This window comes from Sminthopsis crassicaudata, chromosome 3 (genome assembly GCF_048593235.1).
Source record: "Sminthopsis crassicaudata isolate SCR6 chromosome 3, ASM4859323v1, whole genome shotgun sequence".
NCBI classification, from domain to species: Eukaryota; Metazoa; Chordata; class Mammalia; order Dasyuromorphia; family Dasyuridae; genus Sminthopsis; species Sminthopsis crassicaudata.
In genome coordinates, this window is record NC_133619.1 from 403,783,387 (window position 1) to 403,805,767 (window position 22,381).

At 34.0% G+C, this 22,381-nt stretch overlaps 1 protein-coding gene across 5 annotated transcripts in view; it reads right to left on the reverse strand.

Moving 5' to 3' along the window:
- The window catches only part of SPATS2L (spermatogenesis associated serine rich 2 like), a 220,663-nt gene that overhangs the window by 66,038 nt on the left and 132,244 nt on the right, over window positions 1-22,381 (reverse strand). For all 5 annotated transcript variants that reach the window (XM_074302748.1, XM_074302751.1, XM_074302752.1 and 2 more), the window contains exons 3-4: window positions 5,475-5,583; window positions 134-183 (exon numbers count right to left, since the gene is read on the reverse strand). In XM_074302748.1, coding sequence (XP_074158849.1) covers window positions 134-183; window positions 5,475-5,583 — 159 coding nt within the window. The remainder of the gene's footprint in view (window positions 1-133; window positions 184-5,474; window positions 5,584-22,381) is intronic.

The following is a 22,381-nucleotide window of genomic DNA, read 5'->3' on the forward strand; positions in this document are numbered from 1 at the left end:
AATGCTCACTTTTTTGGTAATTTTGTGAATACAGATATAACCATGAATAAAATCAGCACAAAACAACATGCTACTGCAGAAAAACAAAGGAATTTGGCTGAGGCTGTTTTGAGATCAACATTAAATACTTTACCTTCTTCTTCCCCGTCATATTCCACTCTTTCAGGACCTGAATTGCACTGCCTAGACAAGGAAAAAGATCAGTCAACATATTGAGAAAATAAAACAACAATCAAAAAGATATCACCACTATATTATCTTAGGAGAATTTTTAAACTGGTTTATTTGTTAAAGTATTCTGCTTTAATGACTGAAAATTTTTCCCCCAACAAATCAAACATATATTTTCTTGTAGTTCCTTATCATGGGATTTTTGCCTTGTCAAATATATTAATTTCTACTACTTTTCTATCACTATATCATTTATATTTCTTTACTAAATTATTTCAGAGACAATGACTTATTTCTTCATAAATACGCTGTCAAAGGTAATATTAATAAACTTGTCACACTTGATGAATGGAGAAGTATATCTATAACCTCAGTGAAAAAAACCCAACAAACAAAATCATTCCAAATTTTGATAACTACAGAGGCCACATCATGCAACAGAAGATATGATCTTGATTTTTATAATACAATGATGTAATTGTTTATAAGACTGCCACTTTGAGGTAATGTAAGTTTTAGTTTCAGATATCATAACATTTCATTTACATAGAGACTATATATAATGACTCTCCTCCAACTCATACTAATTGGAGAAAGGCTAACTTGAATGCGTGAAAAGCCCTAGGTTATGGAATACTTTTAAAATACTATTTTAAAATCTATTTTCAAATATATAAATCTTCTGAATATGTCTAATAAAGTTAATTTATTCATTAACACAAGGAGGCTGTTTTAATGACTGGACTAAATTGTAATTGGTCCAGCAGTTGTTTATGAACTTAAAAAATTGGGTCCTATTGGGTCAGGATTTTCAGGAGAATGAAATTGTCAGTACTCTGATTGTTTGGCTAGAAATGAAAATGGTGAACATAAGATAATCACTGTTGATATTTGGTCGTGAAAGACTTTTTTCATCAGGTCAAGAAGCTATGGATTGAATAGTAGAAAACTGTTTTGTGTATTGTTTCAGTCATGTTCAAGCCTTCATGATGCTTTTTAGGGTTTTCTTAGCCAAAATGCTGGAGTGATTTGTCATTTCCTCCTGCAGCTCATTTTACAGATGAAGAAACAGAGGCAAACAGGTTGAAATGACTTGCCCAGGATCACACAGCTAGTAAGTATCTGAGGCCAAATTTGAACTCAGGGAGATGACTACATCTCCTGACTACAGGCTGGCACTCTGTGCACTATGATGGCATCTAGCTGCCTTCTGGGTAAATTAGTACTCTCCAAATTTTCTAGGCTACTTGAAAATTTTGTTATATCACCTGCTTTCGATAATAACAACAATAATGACAATAGTAGTAGTGGTAGAATTAATAAAAACCTAGCATTTATACTTCAAAGTTTGCAAAGAGCTTTATAAAATATTATGTCATTTTGTTCTCACAGCATACTGAGGCCAAAAAATATTAAATGACTTGCCTAGTATCACACTACTAATAAGTATGTGAAGCCAGATTTAAACCACCCAGATGCCCAATATAATCTGTATATTCCCAATATAATATTTTTCCAGTAAAACGTTGTAAGAGTAGTCTGGCGGAAAAAGCACTGTGCTTGAGTTCTGCCAACAGTTAACTGTAACCTTGCATGTGTCCTTTAATATTTCTGGGCTTCAGTTTCCTCATTTATAAAGTGAGTCAACCTCAATGATTTTTTTATAAGTCATTGCTTCCACTTGTAAAATTCTAGAATTCTTATGAAGAAGGAAATTTCTAAAACCAGAAAAATTTCAGACCCCTGTAAGGTAAATGAGTAGAATCCTAATTGTTCAGATGTCACTCTTTTTGTATTATAATATCATTAATGTTGTCATTAATGTTTTGACTAGTGAGTTGACATACTAATTATGCAATCCTTCTATTCATTAAGGCGGGGACTTCATCAGTCAATATGCTGGCCTCAAATAAATTACTTAAGGACTTGACATAAAGAAATCTTATTTTAAAAATATTCTGTAATTCAGACTTTATATGAACTTAGATTACTTTTTCTTGAAACTTCCCAAAATTAAGATTGTCTTGGTTAATCATTTTGAAGACCTCTGAAGAAGAAATTGTGTCTTTTTTGGTAAACTCCTCAGAATGTTTTACAATACTCCAAGAAGTTCTTAGAGCAAATCTGTAGTTCTCTTGAAATAATTTAAACCAATTTCCCTAATTTTGTATTTTCCATCTGCAAGAAGAAAGAGCCCCCTATTTTCTGCTTAGTTGTGCAACATTAATTTTTCTCCCAAACATTCAGATCTGGGTAGCTTTATGAGAATTAGAAGAAGGACCTATGCTTGTTTAAACTGAAGAAGAGAATACTGAAAGTGGGAATGATCAAGACCTTCAAATATTTGTATGTTTGCCATAAGGAAGAATTCAATGTGTTCTGCTTGATTCCAGACAGCAGAATTAGGGTAAAAATTAGGGCAATTTGCCCTACTAATCAGAATTGTTCTATAATGGAAGAGGCCTTTGGAAAAATGTAAGCTCCCTGTCCCTTAAAATCTTCAAGTGGAGTTTGAATGACCATTTTTTGGTTTAATTTTACTGGGGATTCTTGGAAATCACCTATTAAGCTAGGTGGTCTATGAGGCCTCTTGCAACTTGGCAGTTCTATGATTTTGTGGTCAAATAACAGTAATCTGGACAATGAATTTTAAGAGAGGAATTCCAGAGAAGAAAAAGAACTAATATCATGAATGAATGAAAAATGGATGAAATAGCATTTGTTAAACGCTTATTATGTGCCAAAATACCATGTCCCGAAACTCTTATAATTCAATTTGAACTCTACACAGAATGTTTAAAGCTAAGTCGGACCACCCATAAATAACTTGTGCACATGAATTTCAAAATGCTTGAAGCCTATTAAACTTCTATAAATCGAATGCCTCTTAAAGGACTTATAACAAATGATCTTGGTTCTTTGTGGTTTTTAAGAGGATTTCTATTGGTCTACCAACCAATGAATAGTGGTTTCTTAGCAATCAGAAGGCTTTATTAATGAGGCAACAACATTGGCAAGGTGAAATTTTCATGGGAGACAAATTTTCATGGAAGACTATTTAAATACAAATTGATTTGGTGACAGTCTATCAATTACTATGCTTTTCAGAAGGACCACTTTGTATTCAAAACATTTCCTGTAGGGAGCTTGGGAGTCCAATTGATGAGGAACCACATCAATCCAAGGTATGGAAAGTGTTTTAACAGATCCTATTTGAAGCATCAATTTCTCTTGCAAAGAATAGAGAAATGTAAAGCTAGACAGAAGTCGCCAGAGTTAAAGAAAAAGGGGAGGTATAAAAGGGAGATGGGATCAGGTTTGACCTGAGGTATAAAAGAAACTTAAATAACAACAATCATTTGAGTAGTATCAAATAGTACTCAAGACCGATATTGTGCCAGTTCCACTGTGTCTGCCATCTGACTTGCATGTAATTGGTTACATCAATGCAACCTATGAAAACTCAGGAATTTTCCTACTTCTGCTTCCAATTGGTGCTTTCTGGAATCATGCTAACTTTTTATTGTCTAAATATAAGTATAAGGCACTACACGTTCAGTTGTTCCAGGTCACTTGGACCTTGCCTGGGAACCTGGTCCTGGTCATCTTATTCTAGGAGCAGGTCTGGACAACTGGGATCTAGAGGGGTATGAAACAGAACAAAGTTTGTGAGGCTTCAAGGTGGCTCAGTAGGTTAAGATAGCTAGACTTAGAGTCTCAAAGAGCTTGGTTCAAATGTTTCCTTGAATACTAGTGGATGATGATGGACAAGTTACTTAATCTTTCTGGGTCTGATTTTCCTCATCTGTAAATGGACATAAGCACCCCTTTATAGGATTGTTGAGAAGCATAAATGAGATAATATACATAAAACCTTTGTTTACAATTCTCCAAGAAGTTCTCTGCAAACATTAAGGCTACATAAATGTAAGGGTTTTGTTTTTTTTCAATGAAAAAGTCATACTTACCAACATTTTAAAAGTTACAATCTTCAAAAGTTTTCTATTCATTGCAGCAAAGTTAAAATTTGTTATTTTTGATTTGCTACCATTGGGGAAAAAAGGTCTAGAGATATAAGTAGGGAATAGCGTAGATATAAATAAGAGAAATTTTGCTTGAGTGAGGATAACAGGGTCATACTTCATGAATAGGAGAAATCAGAGACAAACTTATGGAGCTCCTTAAATCCCAAGTGCAAGGGCTCTGTTCATAAGGACAAATACAGATATGCTGGTTTGCTTTGGCTTTAAATTCCACACGTGGTAAATGACCTTCATAGTCCAGAATGAAGCATATGTCCCTCCCACAAAAAAAGCAAACCAATAAATTATTTAATATCATTCAGTTAATGTAATTAATTAAATCATTGTCATTCTTAACAGGATACCATGACCATCAGTAAAGAATGAACCTGATTGTCAAAATACTAGTCAGGTCTGAATTTCAGGAAACATGAATTAATTACCCATGATTAGAAGGATTATAACTGTTATTTTTTATTAATTTTTATAATTATAACATTTTTTGACAGTACATATACATAGGTAATTTTTTTTACAACATTATCCCTTGTACTCCCTTCTATTCTGAATTTTTCCCCTCCTTCCCTCCACCCCTTCCCCTAGATGGCAGGCATTCCCATACATATTAAATATCTTGTAGTATATTCTAGGTACAATATATATGTGCAGAACCGAATTTTGTTGTTGTTATTGTTGCAAAGGAAGAATTGTATTCAGAAGGCAAAAATAATCTGGGAAGAAAAAAAATAATAATAATAATGCTCACAGTTTACACTCATTTCCCAGTATTCTTTTTCTGGATGTAGCTGATTCTGTCCATCATTGGAATTGGATTAGCTCTTCTCTATGTTGAAGATATCCACTTCCATCAGAATACATCCTCATACAGTATCATTGTTGAAGTGTATAATGATCTCTAGTTCTGCTCATATAACTGTTATTTTTACTGAAAATATCTAAAGGTTTTTCCAGCAGAGAAAAGTAATTTTTAACACTTCTTTTAATTTTTTTTTTATTTTAAGCGAACCATGGACCAAGGGAATTCATGAAAAATTTAGCCAACACTTGGTCTGGTTAGCATTTGTTAGAAGAAAAATTAAGAGAGTGAAAAACATTGAATATTTAACTTTCAATTATTCAACAAGCATTTATTAGGCAAGCATTCACTCTCTAAGGTCCAGTGATAGGTCTGGGGGAAGATATGGCATCGTCTTTCTCAAAGAACTTACAAGATAAAGGCTGTTTTTGATCTTTCTGGCTCAATGAAAAATTCAGGCTTACCATCCATGAAGGCTTGAACTGCTCTGTCTACATTATTATCAAATTGTTGTAGCACCAGCACTATTTCATTATTGCTTTTGTTGGGGACAACTGATCGAACTGCATAAATCTGAAGGGAAACAAAGAAGAAAACATTTGTAATTTTTCAACTTAAAAAAATACACATTGAAAAGAAATGTAAAGGAGTCTTGAAATATACATGGTATATATTTATTATATGTTTGCTGAATTTAATTAAAATATATATTGTAAATTATGTGTACATATGTATATATATGTACAAATAATACCATATATATGCATATACATAATCACATACATAGTAACATAGTAAATGTTTAATATGTTTGCTAAATTGAATTAAATTATATGTTATAAATTGTTTATATATGTATCTACACATATATGTACACATAGTAAATTTAGTACTTACACACAGACATACATATATGCATACACATTAAAGCACATATTAAAGGTTTAATACAGCTTTTCTAAATTGAGTTAAATTGTAAATTAAAAGGGCAGGATTTTTTGAAAATTTTGAGCTTTATAAATGCTCACTACCTGGATCTTACCAAAAACCTATTCTTATAATTGTCAAGAGATGTTCTCATATGATGCAAATGGCAGGAGAAATGTTTAAACAAGTCTCATGAAATCAATGTAAGCCTTAACCACTGTGGAACCAATCTGTTATTATAATAAGGAAGGGGAGGGGACAGGAGAGAAGCAGCTGCTACTGATATCCCTGAAGAGGAGCCAGCCTGCCCCCATTCTGGGAATGCTTGCAACTGGCCTATAAAAGCAAGTGACATGTATTCAAAAATTAACCACATCATACCATTGTTGTTAAAAGGAGGAAAAAGATGTGGTCAAACTGAAGCAAGGGGAGCAGAGAGTTGCTGGAGGGCTTATTCTTTGTGTTCATGTTCATGTTCATGTTCATGTTTCCTATTGTTGCCTATATTCCAGGAGAAGGGGGACTTGCTGCCAAATTGGTCTTGGGGGCAGAGATTATTACCAAAGGGTAATGGGACGGTGAGTAATCGGTGCCAGAGGGTCAACTTCCTTGCTATCTCTCTTAGGCCACTTTTTCTTCCTTAGGGTAGTGCAAAGATGAAAATCCTAAGATCCCAAAACAAGCAGCAAAGTGACAAGACAGAGAGTACATATCTAGTTCCTACAGAGCAGTTCAATTGTGACTGCTTTCACTCACCACTTTTCTCTCACTCAACCAATTAATGTTAATAGTGGTAGGAGCTGGTGGAAGGAGAAAAAGAATTGAAGGGATTAGGACAGCCAGTGGTTAATTGTGGAAATTGGGTGAAACACACTGATTCCATCTTGTGACAATTCTGGAGGTAGCTCAGTTCCCTTTCTATTCAATTATGTGCCTAGTTCAACTTTCATCTTGTGAAAAACTATTAAATTGTGGGAATTTTTTCATTGTTTGAACCTAGCTCTGCATGGCTAGGAAGCTGGATCAGCCTTTCTGCCACTTGGAGTTCTTTAACTGAGGACCATGGTTATGCTGATCAGAAATCCAGTCAGATTCAAAGATGAATACAAAGAGTTTTCTCATAGTTGTACACTTCAAGCTATCCATATGTATTATCTGAAAACTGACCCTATACTGATCTATCATTTATCATTTCTATGTTATTTTGTTTATAGATACTTGGGGAAGTGGGGCATTCTTTTTTTCTGAATTCAGGGAATTGTTATCTGTTTACCTTCTCTGTCTCACAATTTAGAATATCCTTAATCTTTCCTCCAAATAGAAATCATATTACCTAATGTTGTAATGTTTCCTTTAATGAATCAATATTGCTTGATGCATTTTTTTTTTGGCTGAGGCAACTGGGGTTAAGTGACTTGCCCAGGGTCACACAGCTAGGAAGTGTTAAGTATCTGAGGTCACATTTGACTTCAGTTCCTCTGGTTGCTCTATCCACTGTGGTATCTAGCTGCCCCCTTGTTTACTTTTTAAAAATATATATACATCTGTCTCTTCCTATATTTGGGGTCCAAGCCTAAGCTGAGAAGGCCTGGTCCTGGTTTGTCAGGCTACTGTCATGCTTTGCTTAATAAAATGATATGCTCATAAGATCAAATCTTTGTTTCCTTAGTCACTTCATTTTTCATTTGCCAGAGAAGGGATAAAAGCCAGGGGAAGAAAAAATCATTTTTGATCATCTGTTATCAACTCTACAAAGAATAATTGTCATATGACAGCTATACTTGTAATAGATTTAAGATTCACTCAGTCCTCATGAACCTGGGAACTATGATTACAGGTATACCTCAAAAATAGGGTGGAATCAGTTCCGGACCATCACAATAAAGGGAATATTACAATAAAATGAGACTATATAAGAGGAAAGGATGGTGATGGGGTGCAGAAAGCAATTAGTTGGAATTAAGACCAGTAAGTGGTTATAAGAAGGTAAATCTCACTTAGCAAAACTGAGAAATTTTTAACAAATTGGCCCAAAGTGAAATGCTTTGGGAAATTGTGAGTTGTCCATCATTGCTGCTATTCAAATGGAAACTTAAGCAAGTTGCTTAAATCCTTTAGCCTCAATTTTCCCATCTGTTAAAATAAAGGTGTTGATTTAGATAATTTCTAAGTTCCTTTACAGATCAGGAATTCTGTACTACTCCATCATATTTGTTCTAACTTGTCAGAAATGTTGTAGAAGGATTTGTGCTTCAAGTAGAGGTTATACTAAATTACCTCTGAGGTCCCTTCCAATTCTGAATTTCTGAGAACCAAATAAAAAAATCATTAGCTGAGTATGTTTTACAATAACATTCATCTACTAGCTAATTACCAGCATTCTGAAGTTAATTTACACTTAGTAATAATAAGAGTTACAATTACACTTAGTCATAATAATAGATTTCTTTGTTAAAACTGATTCTGGTGTTTCAAGTCACTACCCTTTCGTTTGTATTATCTAAAATTTTTAATAATTATCAGCATTATGACCACGTCTCTTCAGAATATCCCAAATGCTTTAAAATGCCATTGTTTTGGTTAATTTATTTGATTAATGTTAGTTTTCTTTTTAAAGTCTAGCCTATCCTCCTTTTTTCCACATCAGCAGTCAGATTTGCATATAGAACACATTTTTTCCACCTCTTTTGCTGTCTATTTCTTCATTGCTGTATTAGATACCTCCTTCTTTCAGAATTTGAGGTTATTAACTGAGTTTTGCTAGTCACACCTAACTGAGCATACTACAATCAATTCCCAGAGGAAGATATTTAATTAAAAGAGAAATTCCAAGCTCTAAAGAAACAAAACTAAACCTAGATGCTATATAACTTTGGATAATCCACAGAAGCTTTGAACTCTAATGAATTTCTCTGGAAAGATTTATTTCTATTTTAATCACTCAGGCTTGGCCGGAGTGAGAGAAGTAATACTCTTTGTCAATCTTGATATTTAAAACTATGTATTTTTACGGTGAATATATAAAGGAAGAATTCTTAACCTTTTTGTGTTATGGACTACTTTGGCAATTTGAAGCCTAGGAACCCTCTCTGTGAATAAAATTTCTCATTGCATAAGATAAAATATATAGAATTACAAAGAAAATTAGAGCAACTATGTGGTCCAGTGGATGGAGTGCTCAGGCCAGAACCAGGAAGACATCGACTGAGTTCAAAATCTGGCTTCTCCTGTTTACCTCAGTTTCTTCATCTATAAAAAGAACTAGAGAAGGAAATGGCAAACCACACCAGTATCTTTGCTAAGAAAACTTCAAATAGGGTCACAAAGAGCCAGACATGACTGAAATGATTGATAAGATTATAAGATTATACAAGTTAATATATACATAGTATATATAAACTTGTATAATACTTCTACATATTTCTTGAATTTATCAATTCCCTAACTTGAACTTCAGTCTTCTTAATTCCAAAACAAGGAGTCTGGACAAAATGATATACAGTTCTGCTCTTCTTTGGGGCAATCTTTACCTCTCTGCATACACATACACACAGGAGTCTCATCACTTTACACTACCTTCACTTAAGAGCAGAATTCCTGATAAAAAAGTTTAATTATTTAAGTCTTAAAGTGGTTTTCTCACAAGGTGATTTTGGCTACCAAGGACAATGTAAAAGTGTGGGTGCAGGAAAAAGCTGTCTTCTATACCGTTGCTCAGGCTGACTGCTTCATTCCATCTCTCATCTCTCTCTCTGCCTCAGGACACACTTCCCCTTCTTACCTGTAACTCTTAGAATCCTTAGTTTCAATCACATATCATCACAGGCAAATTCTTCTACATAAGATCTTTCCTAGTCCTCTAAGCTGTTAATGTCCCCTGATATTATCTTATATTTATTTTGTATTTACTTTTATATGCACATATTGTGTGCACCAATCAAATGCAAACTCCTTGACAGCAGGGATTGTTTTGTTTTCATTTCTGTAGTCTCAGTATGTTCTGTAATTCAGTGCCCAGCACAAAATAGGTAAATAAGAAATGTTTGTTGAATGAGTAGAAAGAAGGAAGGAAACAAGTCTTTAACAAACTTCTACCATGTGCTTGGTATTGTGCTAAATGTTTTACAAATATTATCTTATTTGATTCTTACGTCAACTCTGAGAGATAAGTGTCATTATTATTCTCATTTTACAATTGGGAAAACTGAGGAGGAGTTTAACTGACTTGCCCAGATGATACTTTTTAAAAGTCATCAACAAGAAAAAAGTTCTTATATCCTCCAAAATATTCATAGCAGTACTTTGGGGGAAGAGTTAAAAATTGGAAACAAAGTAGATAGTCATGCATTAGGGAATGGCTAAAAGAATTGTAGATAAGGCACAAATATGATGGAATATATACTATAAGAAATGATATGAGTAATGAATACAGGGAAGCATGGGAAACTACCTCTCTTAACCTGATGCAAAGTGAAATAAGCAGAGCCAAGAAAACAATAGGTACAGTAACTATGATAATGTAAATGAAAAGAATGTCACCAAAACATCAAAACCAAAATATAACAGTGAAATTGAATGAAAAAGTATAAGAAGAAACTCCAAGCTACTCTTTTGTGGAGGTGAGAAGTCCACAGGTATTTTGGATATATTGTCAGACTTTTTAACTGTGCTAACCTTTTTTTTCTTCTCTAAAAAAAATTACCTGTCAAAAAGAATGGCTTTCTGGGAGGGTGATATAAGGATCTATGGTGATGTAAGAAAGAGAAAATATAAATAAAAACTTATTTTTAAAAAAAGCGACTTGCCCAGGTTTACAAAGCTGAAAAGTGTCTCAGGTTGGATGCAATCTTAGGTCCTCCACACTCTATGTCCAATGCTCTAATCATTATACCACTTAGCTGACTATGTAGCTTGAAAGTTTTGGAAAAGGTCCCTGAATGAGAAATGGATAGACCTGAAATTTTTTTGGTGTGAAGAACTGAAGAACTCCCAGTGAACAAATTTTCTCTACTAGTACCACTAATCAACTTATGTGTGATTTATAATCTTAATGAGTTGTCCACAGTATTAAAAGGTTTATGACTCACTGGATCACAAAGACAATATATGTCAAGAGGATTTGACTTCTTGTCTTTATGATTCTAAGTCTAGGCTTTCAGACACTATAACATAGTGCCTTAAATAACACATAATAATGTGTAATAGTGTACATGTGTATAACATATGATACATATGATAAAGCTTTCAAACTCATGGCTGTTCATCAAGCTTGTTCCTGTTTTGGCTCTGCCTCAAGTTTATATTGTAGTATAATCAAAAAGAATTATTCCATTCTTATTTGGTACATGTCAGACTGGCTTCATAATTATTTTATGTCAGGTTATTGGGAACTGACTTTTAGCATGTCCCTAAAGAATTTGGGGGTCGAAGAAAATCCAACTATAGATAGACCCAAACAGATTAGGATATTACTACTTCATTTATAATTTGCTCTTTCCTCCCAACTTAAATTTTTATCTTAAATTTAAGATTCCAAATGTTGATTTCTCTATTTTAAATTTTCACTTGCTCAATTTGGTTTGCTTTTTAAATAATTCCTTTTGAACCTGACATTGTCTAGACTTTACCTTTTGGTGTTTTAATCCCAATTCTTTTCTACTTTTCTCCTGTTTTGTTTGTCATTATGTTCTTCCTATTGGCATTTATCCTATTTTGAACAATGAGACATTTTTTTTGAGCTTTTTGGTAGTTCAATATCCTGAATGCATACTTGTATTTTGTACTTACAAGTGTATCTAGGCCCCTTATTTTATCATCACTTGATTCACCAGCAGATTGTAACCTACCTGAGAGCAGTGATTATATATATTTTTAAATTTTTGTATCTATAGTACATGAGTCACTTAACAAATATTGGTTTGGCTTGAATTGAAATGAATCCTATTGTGAGGATGACTCACTTAAGAGCAATTCTTAAATTCCTTAAAATATTTTTCCCCAACCATAACAGTTTTGTAACATTTAATAATTTTCAGTAGCTACTGAATTTTCAGTTTAATGATGCTTAAGTTTCAGACTCTACAAGTCCAAGAACTGACCATGGCTTCTGGTCCATTTGATTTTTTTCAGTCCATTTCTAATCTACTAGCTAATTGGATGTGGTAGAGAAACCTGGAATGTTCAGCTGTCCTTAATGTGTTATTTTGCAGATCAACAATGTTTATTATTTTGAATCAAAGTATTTATGGAGTTTGCAGAACCTTTCCAACAACACGGATCTACAAATCCAAATGGTAACTACAATTCAACCTAAAAATTATAACCATAATTTTTTACTCTTTGCAATTCCATAGCAGGGTTTGAGGAATTTTCGTGAAATGTTAGATTTGTTTATTATTTTCATTGCCAAAAAATCTACTCATGGATTTTTTGTGGGATATTCAAATGGGCACATTAGAGGAAAGAGTATAATGAATAGAGAGCACTGATACACAGTGATTTTGTGATCTCAGGCAAATGATTTTTCTTAGTGTTGTAAAAGCAACTCTGTTAGGACTGTAAGTTTCAGAGAAGGTGCTGACCTGCATAAGTAGAGGGATTCCATATTTCTTTAAGAGAAGGAAGACCCTGACCCACTTGATTAACCTGTGTGCCTCTTCAACTATAAATTGGAATAATAGTACTTACTGAACAAGGTTGTTGTGATAACCAAATGAGACTATATTTGTGAAAGTATTTAGCACAATGCCAGACACATAGTAGGTACTATATAAATGCTTCATCGCTTCTCGTTCCCTTCTCATATATAAGTGAAATCTCAGATCTGGTTTCTATACCTACAAAAATGGATGTCATTGTCTATCTCCTTTGGGTAGCCACTTGCTTAGCAATGAGTACACTCTATATTTCACATTATTAAATAGCTCCATCTTCAACAGTATCATCTAGAATAAGAAAAACAATTCACCATCCAGCAAGCCTACTTTTTCCACATCAATGAGAAATGTATGAAGTTATTTCTAGGGTTCCACTCTTTCTACCATTTTGAATGGTAATTCTTAATCACCTTGGTTAGTTCAGCATTTCTCAGATACTGAGCTATTTACGGATTCCTTAAAAGCAGCTCATCTGTGTATGTTTTGCTTCAGTTGCTCTTCCTCTAATATTATCTACACATTAATGAAGGCAGTCCTTCTCTGAATCTTTTTGGGGAAGAAAATACTCTTTGCAGTCCAATACTCTTGCACCAAGGATAATACTACAATTTAATTGCCTTTTCTGGGATCTACTTTCCACCAGCAAGCAGATGTGCATGAGGTGCTGTCATGTTCTACTTGGATTGCATTTTTGGACTAAATTAAAACCAAGATGACAAACTAAACTTAACCTTTTCATTGCAGGAACTCAGATTTGCTAAGAAGAATGTACTGTGTACTTGGACAAAGTAATGAAAAGGCAGTTTTCAGAGAATCGCCAAATGCATAGACATAATATAACTCAGTTTCAGTAATTGACAAATTCTGTCAAGATATTCTTATGGATAAAACAGAAATATGGGGGCTAGAATGTATCACTAAATAGATTTAGAACTACATGAATGGAAAGTCATTAATGACTCAAAGTCATCCTGAAGGAGGAACCTTGGGGTAAGGTACCCTGGAGGGTTTTCTTTGCCCTCTTCTTTTGTAAGTGTTGCTGTATTTTGTTTTGTTTTTAAATTGATGGCTTTGATGATTTTTTAGATGTCATCCTTATGAAGTTTGCATAGCAAGAACTTGGGTAAAGTAACTAATATATTAGATGAAAGACTTGGGATCTCGCAAAATCATTTTAGAATGATAAGCTGAATTTAATATGATGAATATCAACTTCTGTAACAATGAAGAAAGTGTAACTATGGTTTATACGAAAAAGACTTAGGTAATATAGTGGACTGTGAGCTTAATAGTAATCAGTGCTATGATAAGATCATCAAAGAAGGCTTCATTAATAGCAACACAACATGAAGAATGAGAAACAAAATCAACTAGCACTTTTAAAGTACCTGTTAGGCCCTAGGGATACAAGGACAAAAGCAAGATTATCCTCACCTTCAAAAGAGATTACATTTTTCTTTTGGTGGTTTGGGGAGGTTTATGAAGGAGAAAGGTAGGATAAATACAATATGCACACAGAAAGGTAAATATTATTTGTGTGTAAATTTATATAAATGTATGGATATACACAATATGTATATGTGTATATGCATATACACATATACACATATTTACATATATGTATATATATTATATCCTACTATCTACATGCACACAAGATAAATATAAAGTTACATTTTTTATGGGGCACTAAGAATTAGGAGAATCAAGAATTGGCTCTTTAAGAAGATGACACTTGAGTTAATTAATGAAGGGATCTAAGAAGTAGAAGAAAAAAGGGAGAACATTCCAAGCATTTTGAAAAGTTTGTACAATTATGGGAAAATTAATGTCAGGTATAGGGAATGGAAAATAAGTCAATTTTGCTAGAATATAGATATGTGAAGGGGACTAATGTGTAATCTACCTAGAAAAATAGGCTGGATCCAGATATTGAGTGACTTGTCAGTGACAAACAGGATTGTGATTGAAGCTTCTTGAGCAAGATAGTAATATGGTTCAAATATTTAGGAATATCATTTTGGGAGCTGTGTGATTAATGTATTGAAAGGAGGAGCACCGGGATGCATGAACATTAATTAGGAAGTTATTTCAATAGTGCCCAGATGATGAAGACCTGAATTATAGTGCATGCTATTATGGGAATGGAAAGAGGGTATAGAAACACGATATATCTCAAGATGGAACTGACAACATTTGAAAACTGATGTAGGGAGGTGAGTGGGAAAGAAGTATTGAGGATGATTCCCTGGTTTTGAACCTTGATCACTGGAAAAACTTTGTTGTCCTCGTCCTCGTAAGAATTAGGGAAGTTAGGAAAAGAAACAGATTTAAGGAGAAATAATGATGAGTACACTTTTCTATTCGTGGGGCTTGAGATGCTTATGAGACTTTCAGGTGGACATGTCTAATAGGCAGTTGAAAAAGAAAAACATAGATCAGGAGTGTGGTCAAAACTGGGAGTGTACGTTTAAGAATATTGTGCATAGAGATGACATTTGAACCATGGGAGCTGAGCTTACTAAAAGGAAGTATAGTAGGGGAACAAAGCAATACCCATGGTTGAACTGGGAGGTAGGAAGATACGGGGATCACACAAAGGCAGGTGATAATCTTACTGTAGTCTTCCCTAGCCAGTTTAATTCAATAAACATTTTAAAGTGGTTCCTATATGCCAGATATTACTCTGATGGGTATTGACCAGATTACATCCTGACAACTGTATTCAAATCTCTTTGCCATGTTTTAGGAAAACTATTGACAAACTGAAGCTTTTCCAGAGAAAATCAAGTAGGTGATGGTGGGGGGGGAGGGGAAGGGGAAGGACTGGAATCATAGCCATATAAGGATTGGTTAAAGGAAATGTCACAGTGCTGTTTAGTTTGGAGAAGAAAAAGATTGGAAGTTGGGGATCAGAGTTAGAACTGAATGATTCAAGTGTCTGAGGGTTTGTCATGGGGAAAAAGGATTACATTTATTTTGTTTGGCTGCACAGAACAAAAGTGGATGCAGTTGTAGGGGTGGCAGATTTGAACTCAATATAAGGAAAAATTTTCCTAATTATTAGAGTCGTCTAAAAGTGGAAATAAAGTCACCTTAGTAAAAACCTTGCTTACTACCACTGAAGGTTTCTGGGGGGTAGAAGAAGAGATACTGTCTTTTCAGTTATAGTTTGGGCTAAATTAACTCTGAGATTCCTTCTAATGCTGAGATCCTGTGATTCTAAAACATTTCAGAGCTGAATATGGATCTTGGGGATAGGGAATCTAGTCTTATCTCCCACACAATTCAGGACCCTCTTCTAAAACATCTCTGAAAACTGGTCATACAAGTTTTGCTTGAACACTAGTGATAGAATTATCACAAAGTAATTCATTCAATTTTTACTCAGTTCTATTAAAGAATATTGAATCTGCCTACTTTCAATAAGATCCATTAATTTAACAAATGTTTATTCTGTGTCTACACTATTTAAAAAAAGTACCCAGGTTGAGTGCAAGAATACAAAGGTTACTTGAATGTAGAGTATGAAAATTAAAAAGACATATCCCTGGGCTACTTCATTAAAGGTTTCTGAGCAGAGGCTGACATGATAAAAGCTTTGCTTCAGGAAAAATCATGTCATACTGGGATATGGAATAGATTACAGTGGAGAAAAGATTAGAGGCTGGGTGATGACCAGTAGTTCAGACTAGAAATAATGAGGGCTTGTGTGGAGTATAAGAAACACTGGAGAGGTATAATTTACACGAGCTGGTAAGTGACTAGAATGTAGACACAAAGGAATCAAAAATGGGTCCAATATTTGGAACCTAGGTGTCTGGGATAATAGCAATGCCACTGATAGAGATAAAGAAATATTGAACACAATTTTGGGGTTGACGAGAACATGTTTTAGAAACTATCTCACAAAGTATATACTTATCCATAAATCTATAAAATTTTAGTATGGTTGTCCAAATAGATATGAATCCATGTAGTTGTAGCAAAGTCTGCAAGTATGGTAGAACAAACATTGGATTGGAAATGAAAAAAAACTGGGTTTAAGTCCTAGCTATATTACTACTCATATGACTCCATATTATTGTTGTAATTATTTAGTTATTTCAATCGTGGCTAACTCTTTGTCATCTGTTTTGGGGTTTTCTTGGCAAAGATTCTGGAGTGATTTACCATTTCCTTTTCCAGATCATTTACTGATAAGGAAACCGAGGCAGTGTTAAGTGACTTTTTCTACCTACTAAGTATCTGAGGCCAGACTTTAATTCAGGAAGAGTGACTTCAATCCTCACATTTTATCCACTGTGGCCACTTGACTGCCCCATATAACTTCACTAAAATTAGAATTGATCTTGTATCATTTTCCTATTGATCTTATGTATAGTTAATTGAATTTGTCCCCTTATTGCCTAAATCATGGTTCTCTATCTCTGAACTTATAATCCAGCTGGCCTGCAATGGGTTAAGTTTAGAAATCCAGTTCTCTTGTTAAGTATATTCTTGCCTCAAGAAATTCTGATAATCTTGGAGGATTCAGCAGAGTTGGGCCTGCATCTTTACACCTTCAAGCCATTCTTCAAGGTTTGCTACTCAAGGAAATCTGGACCACTAAATTTCAATTGGACTTAAACAATGAAACTTCTTAATAACAGGAGGTAAGGAAGGGAATTATTGCTAGCACCCATTCCCAATTTCTAATCATTTTTATTCCCCATGCTTTAGTATGTAACCAGTTATGCTACCCTCAACCTTACAATGTCACTTACCTTGGTGTTCTTTACTATATACTCCCCAAAATCCCTAAAAGAGAAGCTATTCTTTTGCTTGTGTCTTTGGCTGGAATGTGAGGCAGTCATCAGCCCATATTATTTTTAAGAGTCACATGCTCAGACAAGCATACCTCAGTCTACCTTTTTGTTAAATTTCACTTGCCATACAAGTCAATTAATTGCCTAACCTTTCAACTTCCTATCTACATGTGAAAGGAAATTTGTAAAAACAAAAATAATATTTGTATTGTCTAAAAGTTATTTTTAAGCAAAGTATTTTTGAAATGTTGAGGTTTTTGTTTCATTTTTAAAGTCATCCTCTAGCAGGGGATTTTAGCCTGGGATCTATGAACTTAAAAAATAATTAGGTAATTTTGTTTCAGTGTAGTTGAAATCTTGTGTATTTTATTTTATATATTTAAAAACATTTTTTTCTGACAAAGGATCTATAAGCTTCACCAGATTGCCAAAAGGATCCATTGAACAAAAAAGGTTGAGTCCCTAACCAGAGCCCTCGAAAGTTTGAAATGGAAGGATATAATGGCAAGAATTCTTTACCTAGAGTCAATACACACCTACATTTATATCCTAATTCAGACACTGCTTGCTTGATTCTGCAAGTCATTTAATTTCACTACACTAAGACTCAGTTTTCCTATTCCTAAAATAGGTACAATATTTACAATAATTTTTTACAGTATTGTTTGTAGAAAATGCTCTGTAAAATTAAAGTACAATATAAATACAAGTTGTTATTATTACCAAAGTACTATATAGAGATAAGCTATTTTTATCAGATTCCTATGTCCCCATCTTGCCCATAAAACCATAATGAGCTTTTAATATGGATTTCACTGAAATTTCAAGGGAAAAAAAAACTATCTAGCCTAAACCAGTTAATATTAAAAAATGGTAGTCCTTTTATCAGCCTGTGAACTACCCTTAAATATGTCAAGTAATTCAACATTTTGTGGGACAATCAATTTTATAGAGGTGGTTATCATAATACTAAATGAAAACTGACAGTATGTTTTAGAAATAAGTTCTTTAATGGACCTAGAAATAAGATTAAATTTTTGACCTGCTGTAGCATATGACATGCTAAAACAGACTTTCTCTATGTTAAAATGATTAGTAAAATTCTACAAGGTAACTTCAATCTTTTAAATTAGTTCATGAGTATTTTCTCATATCCCAAAACCTTGACCTTTAAATGCTCACCTGTCAAGTCTTTTGTAATCTTCAAATGCTTGACAGTGGTATATACATTTTTAATCTGTACTGAGACAAACACTAGGAAAAAATAGGACTTAGGCACTTTATGATTTTGACAGTGCAGGAAGTCCCTCTACAGGTGCAAAATACACTTCCCACCATGAGTGGGCAGTTTCCAGATGGGGACAAAGACAAAATCACCAATCTCCTGATGTTGAGCCTTATAGAATGTAGCTGGGCTCGTCCTTGGAGCTCACACTCCCTTCTGCACTACATAATCAACTTTTTCAGCTTGGCAGGACCTGAGGTAACTTGTGCTCCCCTGGCATAGAATCCAAGGTCACCTCCATGTTATACGGAGGCATCAAAGAAGAGCTTTATGTAGACAATTTTAATTGTTGCACCTGCATAGTTTCCATTATTGTGCCTGCTTTTTCACCCATGGTTTCTAGTTAGCCTGCACATAATGCCAGGGCAGGATGAAACTTTAAGTCCATTAAATACATACACACATATTTTGAAATCTGCTTTCAGGCAATGGATACACTTAAGCTCAAAGGTGTAAATATATATGTGCGTGTATATATATATGTTCAAGTACTTTGGTGAATTTTGATATTTTATTTAATCTGAGGTATTTTTCTTTTCAGAAGGATTTTTTTTTTGATATCTTAATTGGAACAAAAAAGTAGGACAAATCTAAGTTACAACTCTAATTTGGAATCTTAGACAATGTAAGCTTAGCTGGTTCATCACATCTACATCTGGGGAAAAAGGTAAGGATTCTTGGGTCAGATTGTATACAGATGTTTGGACTGCTTCCCTAGATACTCTGACCTTTAAAGCAGTGGATATAGCAGTAGAACTACCAGTTTCCTGATTTCCCCCACAAGCTCTGGTCAGATTGTTTGTACATTGCCTTTTCATAATGTGTCCCACAGTCTAACTTGTTTTCTCAAGATTTCACTACTCCCAAATGTACAAAAATATTTATCAAATTTATTTTCACAGTAAGAAAAATACTTGAAATTAATGAGCTGCTCATTCATCTATTGGAGAATCACCAAATAAAGTATGATATATAATTATGATGGGATTTTACAATACAAGAAAAGGTAAAATGGAAGGTTTCAAAAACATAAGACTTAAATGAATTGATGTAACATAACCTAATGAAGTGAGCAGCACCAAGATAACAATTTAAGCAATAAATTACCTTACAAATAAAATAAAATTGTAGAACTCTGATCAGTATAAATGATATACTTTGATTTTAGATGGCTGAAGACAAAACTTCTAACTTCCTGACAGAGAGTCGATGGGTCCAAAATATACATTTACTATGGAAATGGTGACTGATGAAATATGGTTGGTTTGTGTAGGCACATTGTTGTGTGCTACTTCTTTTTAAATTTTCAACAGTATTTTATTTTTTTAATTATATGTAAAGAAAATTTTAGCATTCATTTTTAAAAATATTGAGTTCTGAATTTCTCTCCCTGTCTCCCACCCTTTCCTTTCTTCCTTAAATGGCAAGTAATTTTATATAAGTAATACATATGCAATCATATAAAACATATTTCTGTATTGGTCATAGTTGTGAAAGAAGAAACAGACTAAAAGGGAGAAAAAACCAAACAACATGGGTTTTCTTTTTTTTGTTGTTGTTGTTTTTGCTTTTGTTTTTGTTTACATCGTGAATATTTGAATTCACAGGTATTAATCTTTATGGCTTTCTGCCTCATTCTAATCAGTCAGTTGACAAGCACATTTATTAATATGTGCTAAGAACTATGCTAAGTGCTGGGGAAACAAGGAATGGCAAAAAATAAAACCTGCTCTCAAGGAGCTCACAGTCTGATACAGGAGAAACACGCAACTATGTGCAAGCAAGATATAAGAAATTAGTATTAAGGGACATTTTAAAAAGCTTCCTGAAGAATTTTAAATTAAATTATTTTTTAATTTAAATTTTAAAAAATTAAATTTAAATTTAAAATTCTATGGGATTTTAGTTTTAAAGGAATCCAGGGAATCCAAAAGATAGAAATGAGAAAGTGGAGAATTCCAGGCATGGAGGACAGTCAATGAAAATGCCTAGATTCTGGGAAATAGAATATCTAATGTAAAGAACAGTAAGGAGGCCAGTGTTTATGGATCACAAAGTACATGGGGAAAAAGACAATAAAATATAGGGGGAGAGGTGATGGAGGGGAAGAAAGGAGGCAAGTTGTGAAAGGTTCTGAATATGAGACAGAAATTTTTATGTTCTATAAGTCACAGGAATTCATTTGAGTTTATTGAATAGAAGGGTAACATGGTCAGACCTGCTCTTTAGAAAGATCAATTTAACAGCTGAGTGGAGAATAGAACTTGAGGCTGGGAGATCAACAAAAAGGCTGTAGCAATACTTCATGCATGGGGTTATAAAGGTCTACACCTGGGTGATGGTAGTGTCAGCAAACAAAAATGAGCATATACAAGAGACACTGCAAAGGTAAAATTGATAGAACTTGGCAACATTATAAATGAGGGAAAGTGTGTGTGTGAAAGAATGAGGTATCAGAATGATACCTGGATTGTAAGTCTGAGGGACTGATGATGGTGCCCTTGACAGTAATAGGGGAAAAAAGGAAGAGAGAAGAAAAAAAAACTTACTTGGTTTAGGTAATGATTTGTGTACAAACAAAAATCTATTTGACAGAACTCCCAAAGTTAAAGTTGATAAAAAAAAATCAAGCTATTTTATTAACCATTCTGTGATTCCTTAATGTATATAGAATTAGAGACTCAGTGCCATATTTGACATTGTAGTTACATGACTTTTTTAATGGATTATTATCACTCATTACCTAGAATCTTGATTTCCTACTTTATTACCTGTGATCTCACTAAGCTACTTACTATCTCTTGACTCTCTTCTCCAAATGATAAATGGTCAAAGGATATGAAAAATTTTCAGATGATGAAATTGAAACTATTTCTACCCACATGAAAAGGTATTCCAAATCATTATTGATCAGAGAAATGCAAATTAATACAACTCTAAGATACCACTACACACCTCTCAGATTGGCTAAGATGATAGGAAAAGATAATGATGAATGTTGGAGGGGATGTGGGAAAACTGGGACACTGACACATTGTTGGTGGAGTTGTGAACGGATCCAACCATTCTGGAGAGCAATTTGGAACTGTGCTCAAAAAGTTATCAAACTGTGCATACCCTTTGATCCAGCAGTGTTTCTTCTGAGCTTATATCCCAAAGAGATCTTAAAGAAGGGAAAGGGACCTGTATGTGCCAAAATGTTTGTGGCAGCCCTCTTTGTAGTGGCCAGAAACTGGAATAAGTGGATGCCCATCAATTGGAGAATGGCTGAGTAAATTGTGGTATATGAATGTTATGGAATATTATTGTTCTGTAAGAAATGACCAGCAGGATAATTTCAGAGAGGCCTGGAGAGACTTACATCAACTGATGCTAAATGAAATGAGCAGAATCAGAACAACAATACTATATGATGATCAATTATGATGGATGTGGCTCTCTTCAACAATGAGAGAATCCAAATCAGTTCCAAATGATAAGTAATGAACAGAATCAGCTACACCCAGTGAAAGAACACTGGGAAATGAGTGTGGACCACAACATGGCATTTACACTTTTTCTATTATTGTTTGCTTGCATTTTTGTTTTTCTTCCCAGGTTATTTTTTTTTTCTAAATCTGATTTTTCTTATGTAGCAAGACAACTGTATAAATATGTATACATATATTACATTTAACATATTTAACATGTATGGG